The sequence below is a fragment of the Erinaceus europaeus genome, chromosome 6 (genome assembly GCF_950295315.1).
Source record: "Erinaceus europaeus chromosome 6, mEriEur2.1, whole genome shotgun sequence".
Taxonomy (NCBI): Eukaryota; Metazoa; Chordata; class Mammalia; order Eulipotyphla; family Erinaceidae; genus Erinaceus; species Erinaceus europaeus.
Genome location: NC_080167.1, coordinates 8,335,578 through 8,345,607, shown reverse-complemented (window position 1 = coordinate 8,345,607; position 10,030 = coordinate 8,335,578). Strand labels below are relative to the sequence as shown.

The 10,030-nt window shown below is 47.4% G+C and overlaps 1 protein-coding gene and 1 long non-coding RNA gene across 2 annotated transcripts in view; one reads left to right on the top strand and one right to left on the bottom strand.

Annotated features, from left to right (window-relative positions):
• Positions 1-240: 240 nt before the first annotated feature.
• LOC132539076 (uncharacterized) lies at positions 241-5,323 on the bottom strand. Its single transcript, XR_009550378.1, has 2 exons — positions 5,109-5,323; positions 241-528 (listed from the first exon to the last, which is right to left on the bottom strand). It is a non-coding gene; the product is annotated as an uncharacterized LOC132539076 (long non-coding RNA).
• A 50-nt stretch (positions 5,324-5,373) lies between these two features.
• Positions 5,374-10,030, top strand: part of RFC5 (replication factor C subunit 5) — a 19,186-nt gene continuing 14,529 nt past the window's right edge. Inside the window, exons 1-3 of the mRNA XM_007528694.3 lie at positions 5,374-5,523; positions 8,253-8,317; positions 9,546-9,682. Coding sequence (XP_007528756.3) covers positions 5,471-5,523; positions 8,253-8,317; positions 9,546-9,682 — 255 coding nt within the window. The 5' untranslated portion in view covers positions 5,374-5,470. The remainder of the gene's footprint in view (positions 5,524-8,252; positions 8,318-9,545; positions 9,683-10,030) is intronic.

Below are 10,030 nucleotides of genomic sequence, written 5' to 3'. Positions count from 1 at the left end.
TAAATAGACATAAAGGACAATGTTTGACACGTAGCAACTGCCCAACAGATACTCACTATTGGTTTTCAGTCATTATATGATTATTGAGGTATTACTGAATGCTTAGGGGCAGGCTTTCACTATTTCAGACATCAGGAACAAGCACAATGGTACATGTTCTACCACTGCCAAACTTAAGTAGATGACTATGTCAACGTATAATAATATCACACAGAATTCCGCATTTCAACAAACTGAACATCCAGGGACACAGAAAGCTTTATGAAGATGTGTCCTACAAACTCTAGGAGGTGGTAGCATTCTTAGCAGAAGGCTTCTCACTGTGGTGGTTCAGTAAAGCTCAGATTGCAGTGTTTTTAGTCAAGGCTCTCCAGAGAAGTAAAACCAACAGAATAGTCTTATATTATTATATATCCTAGGAATTAGCTCACATGATGATGGAAGCTGAGAAGTCCCATGTGCAGGCTGGTGACCCAGGAGTGCTGGTGGTGCAACTCAGGCTGGACCGAAAGACTAAGCGCACGCCGTCTGAGGGAGAAGGAGAACAGATAGTTGTCGCAGCTCAGAAAGGAAACTCTTCTTGCCCCTTTGTGCTATGCAGGCTCTCCATGGATAGGGGGATGCCTGCCTGCTTTAGTGAAGGGTCCACTGATCCAGAGGCTAAGCCCATCCAATCACAGCCGCTGCTCAGTAATGTTTTACTAGCTCTCTTGAATCCTTTAGCATAGTTAAGCTGACATAAAATTCACGCTCAGAGACACAGTCACACCCACCAATTAATTCTCTGGGTTTTAAGAGTGAACATTGGAAACAAGAACAGGTTGAATGGAGAACATAACTGGAAGATGGAAAAGAAGAAGGTGGGAAAGTGCTGAATATTTTACTTATACTATTTTACTTAATCCTCACAACCAAGGGCTGGGAGACAGCTCAATGGATAAAGCACACATCCTATACTATGTGTGGGGCTCTGGATTTAAGTCCTGGTACCACATGGGCGCACCAATAATGGTGGAGTTGTGTTTGGGTGTCTATCCTTCTCACAAAAGAAAACAAAAAGGATAATAGAAAAAAATCAGGCCAGGTAGGCAGTTCAGTTGTGTCATGCATGATAAAAATAATATAATAATAATAATCCTGGGAAAAGAAAAAAAAAAGTTTGAACCAGAGAAGAAGTTCACCTGGTAGGACACCAGCATAGTCACATGTGCCTAACTCAAACCCCAGTACCTCATGGGAGATGCTGTGGCAACAAAGGAAGCTCAGGTTCTGTGTGGCGTGACTCCCTCGCTCTCTCTCTGAATGAAAAAGTGGCCTGGAGTAGTGAAATCATGCATGTATAAACCCCCAAATGTAAGAATCTCATACCCCCTCTCTTTTGCCTCTGGGGTTATTGCTGGGGCTCTGAGCCTGTACTTTGAATACTATGAATCCACTGCTCCTGGAGGCCATTTTCTCCATTTTGTTGTTGTTATTATTATTGTTGTTGGATAGGACAGAAATTGAGAGAGATGGGGAAGACAGACACCTACAGACCTGCTTTGCTGCTGGCTACCCCCACCCCACCCCCAAAGTTCGAGCTATGGGCTCGAACCCAGATCGTTATTGCGGTCCTTGCACTTGGCACATGTGTGCTTAACCTGATGCACTACCACCCCGTCCTCATCTCATACCCTTTTAAAGTAGATGCTATTGGATGGAGAAGAGAAGCAGCTCACCCAACATTAAGTCACACTCTACATAAGCTCTCAACAACTGAGGGCAGAGTTAACCTTGGGCTGGGAGACAGCTGACCAATTATAGTGCACACTTTGTTTGTCACAGCAGCACCTGGGGAAGCACCATGCATAGCAGGTGCTGTAGTGTTTCTCCTCCTTTCTTCTTTCTCCCTCTCTACTCTTCTCTCCCTTTCTTTTTCTCTCTTAAATAAAAGGGGCAGGGGAGATAGCGTAATGGTTATACAAACAGAATCTCATGCTTGAGGCTCCTAAGTCCCAGGTTCAATCCCCCGCACCACTATAAGCCAGAGCTGGGCAGTGCTCTGGTGTTTCTCTCTCTGAATCTCTCTCAAAATAAAATAAATACAGAGCATCAAAGTAAAAACCCTGTGGTGAGGGGTGACATGCAGCTTCCTGGGCCAGCAGGGGGTGGGAGTGGGTGGGAGGGATGGGTCACAGTCTTTTGGTGGTGGGAATGGTGTTTATGTACACTCCTAGCAAAATGTAGTCATATAAATAAATCACTAGTTAAATAATATGAGAGGGGGAAAATTAATTGTATGTCTCGAAGTTTTTTAAAACACAGACTGAGTCTTTTTAATATATAGGCTGTGTATTTGATATGCGGACTCTCTCAAAAGCCTAGACCAAGTAGATCAGAAGCAACCAATAGCACAGCTATATACAAGATACTGGGTACTGTACAGCAAACCCTAACAAAAGGACTTTTCAAAGTTAACCCAATTACCAAATAATGTGATGATAACATTAACTATCCATTGTCTTTTTGAACCCTAAGACAGCAGGAACCTCACATCTCCACTATAGAGCCTCTACTTCCCCCCAGTCCTGGAAACCTTGGATAGGGCCCACTTTCCCGTATGCCTCTCCCAATCCATATCAAATAATATTGCGTCTGCCGATCACAACCTAACCAACACAATGATTGCCACCTCAACATGCTTCACTTCAGACTGTGTTCAGAGACTACACGTGTGGAATGACAACCCTTCAGCTTCATTACTCGGGTGAGACCTTTCCTTTCATAGTATACTCTAATTCCATCTCTAATTCCAAAGGTGGTTCACTTTCTAACAAAGTCCCATAACCTAGATATACACCAGTTTCTGTGAGAGAGAGCATATGTTCATACGTATCCGTAAACTACTGCAAAATATATACCTGAAAGCAGAAGTACACTAGAGTTTGCAGCGAGTACCCCCCTAACACTTCCTCTCCACTCTTCCAAGCTTTGGGTCCATGATTGCTCAACAATTTGTTTGGCTTTGTACGTTAACTCTCTTTTCAGTCACCAGGCTCCAGATGTCATCAGGATGCCGGCCAGGCTTCCCTGGACTGAAGACCCCACCAATGTGTCCTGGAGCTCCGCTTCCCCAGAGACCCACCCTACTAGGGAAAGAGAGAGGCAGACTGGGAGTATGGACCGACCAGTCAGCGTCCATGTTCAGCGGGGAAGCAATTACAGAAGTCAGACCTTCCAGCTTCTGCAACCCACAATGACCCTGGGTCCATGCTCCCAGAGGGATAGAGAATGGGAAAGCTATCAGGGGAGGGGGTGGGATATGGAGATTGGGTGGTGGGAATTAAGTGGAGTTGTACCCCTCCTACCCTATGGTTTTGTTAATTTATCCTTTCTTAAATAAAAATAAATAAATAAATAAGCAAAACAAAAAACTGAGGTTTTGCAGGAGGAAGCAGATACTGCCTTTGTGTATTTTGTATTTGCCCACTGTCCCTCTTCTCTGTTCCTAAGGCAGGTGACAGCAATGCCCTAAGATGCTAGGAGTAGCTGCTTCTGAGTCTGAGTACTTCTGAGCTCAGGCCAGCCTAATCTCCTCCCCATAGTGTATCATTGACAACTCACTAAAGAAAAGAAAAGAGAAGAGAAGAGAAAAGAAGAGAAGAGAAGAGAAGAGAAGAAAAAGAAAAGAAAAGAAAAGAAAAGAAAAGAAAAGAAAAGAAAAGAAAAGAAAAGAAAAGAAAAGAAAAGAAAAGAAAAAAGTCTGAGTAAGGAGATAGCCTAGCTAGTGGAGTACACACCTCACTCACTGTATGCAAGGTCCGGGTTGGAGCCCCAGCACCACACAGGAGCGCCATGGACAGCAGGGATGGGAGGACCCCGGTGCAAGGTCGTGTGGTGCTGCGGTATCTCAGAGAGAAAGAATAAAAACTTGGTTTGGTATTGCAAATATGTAGGACCCTGAGTTCACTCCCCACCGCCTCAATGAAAAACAGACAGGGAGTCGGGCGGTAGCGCAGCGGGTTAAGCGCACGTGGCGCAAAAGCGCAAGGACCAGCGGAAGGATCCGGGTTCGAGGCCCCACCTCCCCACCTGCAGGGGAGTCGCTTCACAGGCGGTAAAGCAGGTCTGCATGTGTCTGTCTTTCTCTCCCCGTCTCTGGCTTCCCCTCCTCTCTCCATTTCTCTCTGTCCTATCCAACGACAGCAACAACAACAACAATAATAATAACCACCACAATGATAAAACATGACAGCAACAACAACAATAATAATAACCACCACAGTGATAAAAAAGGGGGGGGCAACATTAAAGAGGAAAAAAAATGCTCTCCAGCAGGTGCAGGCACCGAGCCCTGGAGGCAAAAAAAAAAAGGGGGGGGAAGAAAGAAAGGAAAAGAAAAACAGACAAAACAGTGGTCCGGGAGGTGGCTTAGTGGACAGAGCATTGGACTCTCAACCATGAGGTCCTGAGTTCGATCCCGGGCAGCACATGTACCAGAGTGATGTCTAGTTCTTTCTCTCTCTCCCCTCCTATCTTTCTCATAAATAAATAAAATCTTTAAAAAAAAAAAAAACCCAGACTATTAAGGCATCTGGGAAAGAGCTCCACTGGTAGAGCACCAGATGTGCTTTTGCGTCAGGTTTCTAGTTGGAGCCCCGGAATCGCATGCACTGGAGCGATGCTCTGATTCGTCTTTCTCTCTCTCTCTCTCTGTCTCATATGAAATGCTCATGTGTCATACATCAACACGTTATGTTTAAGACTAAGCTAAGTGTAACGCACACTCGTGGCTGGGAAAGCAGCAGCAGCAGCAGCAGCAGCAGCAGCAGCACAGAAGGCAAGGGGTCCACCATGCCCTGGCTGCAGGAGAAGCACCGAGTGCTGGCACTGCGCCTCCTGGGGCCCTCAGGTCGTGGAGTCCCGTCTCCCCCGGGTGAATGAGCCCTTTCCGGGCCTGCAGAGTAGCCGTCCTGCAAGTGTATCACTATGGTGGCGATGGCTTTCGTGCTGCAGGTGTTTGGGGGTTGGGGTGGGGGGCTGGTGTTCTGCCCAGGGTGAGGACAGGGCTGAGGGTCACAGGGGAGCCGGCTGTGTGCGTAGGTAGCTCTGCGCCTCCGAGCACTCACCTCCCGGGGCGCGGGGCCGGGCATCTCCCTGTGAGGACCCCCGTGTCCCCGGCGCCGCGCTTTCCCCAGCCGGTCAGCTCCGCCGGCTTTCTGCGTCTCTCAGCCTGCAGAGTTTGCACAGGCCGAGCTGGCTCTGGCCACTAACTCTTTAATTCCGAATGACAGCCGGCCGCCGCTGGGGGCAGCCATGCTGAAGGGCCGCGCCTCCCGGTAACCTGGTAACCGGTATCCTAGCAACGGGAAGAAGGAGGCGGGGCCAACACAGGAAACCGGAAGCTGGTGTCCGGGTGTCGCGAGAACTGCGTTTGCGCGCGAACTCTGAGCTCGGGGGTCCCAAATCCAGACTTCTGCCATTCCCACCCATGGAGACCCCAGCCCAGACGCACACGACCGGCAAGATCAGGAACCTACCCTGGTAGGAGGCCGGCTCCCGCGGGGAGGCTGGGGACCCCGACTGCTCCCCGTCCCACCGCCCCTCTTCCAGATCTCCCCGAATTTTATACTTAGGAGTTTCTCCATTCCCTTTGCAGCCGGGTGACAGCACTGGGATTCGATCGTGCATCTCCTGGCAGGGCAGGCAGGGGTCTCGGTGCCTGAGCGTCCTCTTGCCAAAACCTGCGATGCCACATTCTAAGCTGCACCATCATCACAGGGCGTGCCTCCTAGCTTTGTGCAGTTAGATTAGCAGGCGCCTGATTTCCGGTGTTTGGCCTTTACAGAGACCCCAGGAGGGAGGGAGAGATTGCAGTTTTACAGGAGGATACTCGTCTTACATTGTGCGGTGACTTTACAACGATTGTAAAGGACCCACTGATGTTAAGTGGCATTAAGTACAGGCAGAGTGTTGCACAGTTCATCTACTTTCAGTTTTTTGTTTTTTTCTTCTTCATCCCAAATGGAAACAGCAGACTCTGCTGTTGGTAGTCACTCCTCCACTGGTTTTTCCATCCCTTGACCCCCCCCCCCCCCGCCAGCAGCCCTTGATCAGCTGTGGTTTTGCCTATTCCGAACATTTCACATAAGCAGAAACAGACAATATGAGTCCTTTTGTATCTGTCTTCTTTCACTTCGTCTTATTTCAAGGCTCATCTGCATGATAATAGATATCAGCACTTCTTTTCAGTTTCCGAATTATAATAGTTCATTGGCTGGCTAAACCACCGTTTGTTTATTTATTTATGTATTTATTTATTTTTGCCTCCAGGGGTATTGCCAGGTCTCGGTGCCTTGCACCACGAATCCAAGGCTCCTGGAGGCCATTTTTTCCCTTTTGTTACTCTGGTTGTTTTTACCATTGTTGTGGTTATTATTATCGTTGTTATTGATGTCGTTGTTGGATAGGACAGAGAGAAATGGAGAGAGATGGGGAAGACAGAGAGGAGAGAAAGACAGACACCTGCAGACCTGCTTCACCACCTGTGAAACGACTCCCCTGCAGGTGGGGGGGGGGGTGGATCCTTGCGCTTTGCGCCACCTGCGCTTAACCCGCTTCGCTACTGTCCAACCACCTCACTCCACCCCCGTTTATTTAGTTATTATGCTGACGTATATTGGAGAATGAGCTCAATGTTGAATTCACTTTGATGATGCCCATGCAGGTTGAGATTATAGCAGACAGCTGGAAAGATGGAGTCAGATCAATTTTTCTTTCTTTTTTTTTTTAACTGCTGCCAGGGTTGTTATTAGGGCTCAGTGCCGACATTACAAATCCACTGTTCCAAATGGCTATTTTTTTTTTGTTTTGCCTCCAGGGTTATTGCTGGGGTTTGGTGCCCGGGTCCACTGCTCCTGGGGGCTATTTTTTTCCCCTTTTGTTGCCCTTGTTGTTTTATCGTTGTTGTGGTTATTATTATTGTTGTTATTACTGTCATTGTTGTTGGATAGGACAAAGAGAAAAGGGGAGAGAAAGAGAAAGATAGACACCTGCAGACCTGCTTCACCGCTCCTGAAGCGACCCTGCTGCAAGTGGGCTGGAACCGGGATCCTCACGCAACCCTTGAGCTTTGCTTCATGTGCGCTTAACCCCCTGCGCTATCGCCCAACCCGCATCTAGTTTTTTTATTAGATAGGACAGAGAAATTGAGAGAGGTGGGGGTCGGGCTGAAACGCAACGGGTTAATCACACATGGCGTGAAGCGCAAGGACCCGCATACAGATCCCTGTTCTAGCCCCGGGCTCCTCACCTGCAGAGGGGTCACTTCACAAGCGGTGAAGCAGGTCTGCAGGTGTCTCTCTTTCTCTTCCTCTCTCTGCCTCTCCTCCTCTCTCAATTTCTCTCTGTCCTATCCAACATCAACATTAATGGCAACAATAATGACAACAACAAGGGCAACAAAATGGAAAAAAATGGCCTCCAGGAGCAGTGAATTTGTGGTGCAGGCACCAAGCCCTAGCGATAACCCTGGAGGCAAAAATAATAATGATAAATGATAAATAAAGTCATATCAACAATAAACAGTGACATTTAAAAAAAAAGAGTGAAATTGAAAGAGGGAGAGAATGATAGACACCTGCAGAGTTGCTACACCACTCCTGAAGCTGACCCCCTGCAAGTGGAGAGTAGGGCCCAGAGCAGTTTTTCTGAGCGCTACACACATTTGGGACCAACTATTTGAAGGGAGATGGGAGGGCATGGAGGTTCTGTGCACTGCTGGATATGCGGCAGCATCCCTGGTGTGCCTCCTGCCCACTAGATTTTAGTGTCACCCTCTACCCAGTTATAACAGCAGAAAATGTCTTCAGATACAGTCAGATGTTCCCTGGAGGGCAAAAACTATAGTGGAAACCCACTGGTCTATATTCCAAGGTTAAAGAGTATTGTTCCTCGCCTTTCAGTAAGATAGTGAAGGATGCACCAAAGCAAAAGACTGAGGAAGGAGGGGGAAAGGTGGAGGTAAGAAGGGCATTGGTGTCCTGGTACATGATGGTGGAAAAGGACCCAAGTTGGGGATGAAAGTGTCCTGCCAGCAGCTATCACAGGGAGATGAGAAATTGTGCCTATATGTCAACAATAGTACCGTAAGCCATTAAACCCCCTCCCATAAAATGATTAAAAAAAAAAAAGATGTTAAAAGGATTCTTCTGCACAGAACAAAATGTTCTTGCTTTTATATGTAATATAATTCCTGCTCAATTGTATTTCAGGGTTGAAAAATATCGGCCACAGACGCTGAATGATCTCATTTCTCATCAGGACATTTTGAGTACCAGTACGTAGCCTCATGTCACTTGCTGTTCTCATCCAAGGACACATATACCTTTCTCAGTGATCTTGTCTGTACTGAGTAATAACTCGGAGAAGCTTCTTCTTCTTCTAGCATTTGCCCTTCTTCCGTAGCCAGTCAACAGCATCAGGTTGAGCCTGATGTAAAGTTTCGAGACCTCCTTTGAATCTGGAGAGGTGGCAATCGTTGACTATGTGGGTCATAGTCTGTCTGTAGCCGCAGGGGCAGTTCGGGTCGTCTCTGGCTCCCCAGCGATGGAACATAGCGGCGCACCGGCCATGGCCTGTTCGATAGCGATTGAGGAGGGCCCAGTCATAACGTGCTAGGTCAAAGCCGGGTTGACGCTTGCAGGGGTCTGTGATGAGGTGTTTGTTCTTGACCTCAGCTGACTGCCAGCTCTGTTTCCAAGAGACTGGAACAGAGAAGTTCAGTGTAGGCGTAGGGGACCAGATTGGGTGACGAGACGTCAAGCGTTGGACAGGGTGGGCGAAGATATCCGCGTATATTGGCAGGTCCGGTCAAGCGTAGACGTGGGAAATGAACTTAGATGATGCCACGAATATCTGGCGGGGCGATGTTGCTAAGAACTGGCAGCCGTGGAACCGGGGTGGAACGGATGGTTCCAGAAATTATCCTCATGGAGGAATATAATTTGGAATCGACCAAGTGGACATGGGGGCTATGGAACCATACTGGGGCACAGTATTCTGCAGTGGAATAGCATAATGCCAGAGATGATGATCGTAGTGTGGAAGCGCTCGCGCCCCATGAGGAGCTGGCCAGTCTTGCAATGATGTGATTCCTCGCGCCCACCTTTGCTGCAGTTTTTATGAGATGTTTGTGAAATGACAGAGTGCGATCGAGAGTAACGCCAAGATAGACTGGCTGGGCTTCATGCCGAATTCTCGTATCGCCAAGCTGCACATTAAGCTCACACGAGGCCGAGGCATGGTGTAGATGGAAAACAGATGATACCGTTTTTGCAGTGCTAGGAATTAGTCGCCATTTTTTACAGTAATCAGATATCAGAGACATGTCTTTCGTGAGAGAAGCTGATATCTATGGAATGTGACTTGAAGAGTTAGTTGGGTGCTTCCGATTTTTTTTTTTTTAATTCTTGCTTCTGCCTTCGGCATTTGGCCCAACTCATGGGATCCTAGTGAATGAGGTGATTCAGAAACTGATGATGTTTCTCTTTCTTTACAATCTTCAGTTCAGAAATTTATCAGTGAAGATCGACTGCCACACCTACTCCTCTATGGTCCTCCAGGGACAGGCAAGACATCCACCATTCTTGCCTGTGCCAAACAACTCTATAAAGATAAGGAATTTGGCTCCATGGTCTTGGAGGTAAATAGAATTATCTTTACTGTATAGAGGATTCCAGTCTCTTCATTGATGTTCTACATTATTTTTTGCCACCAGGGTTTTATTACTTGGGTTCAGTGTCTGCACAACTCCACCACTTAAGGTGGCTGTTTTATTTATTCTTTTTTGCCTCCAAGGTTATTGCTGGGGCTCGGTGCCTGTACCACAAATCCACTGCTCCTAGAAGCCATTGTTTTCCCATTTCCGTTGCCCTTGTTGTTATTATTATTGTTGTTCTTGTTGGACAGGACAAAGAGAAAAGGGGAGAGAAGGATAGACACCTGCAGACCTGCTTCACCTCTTGTGAAGTGACAGCTCTGCAGGTGGGGA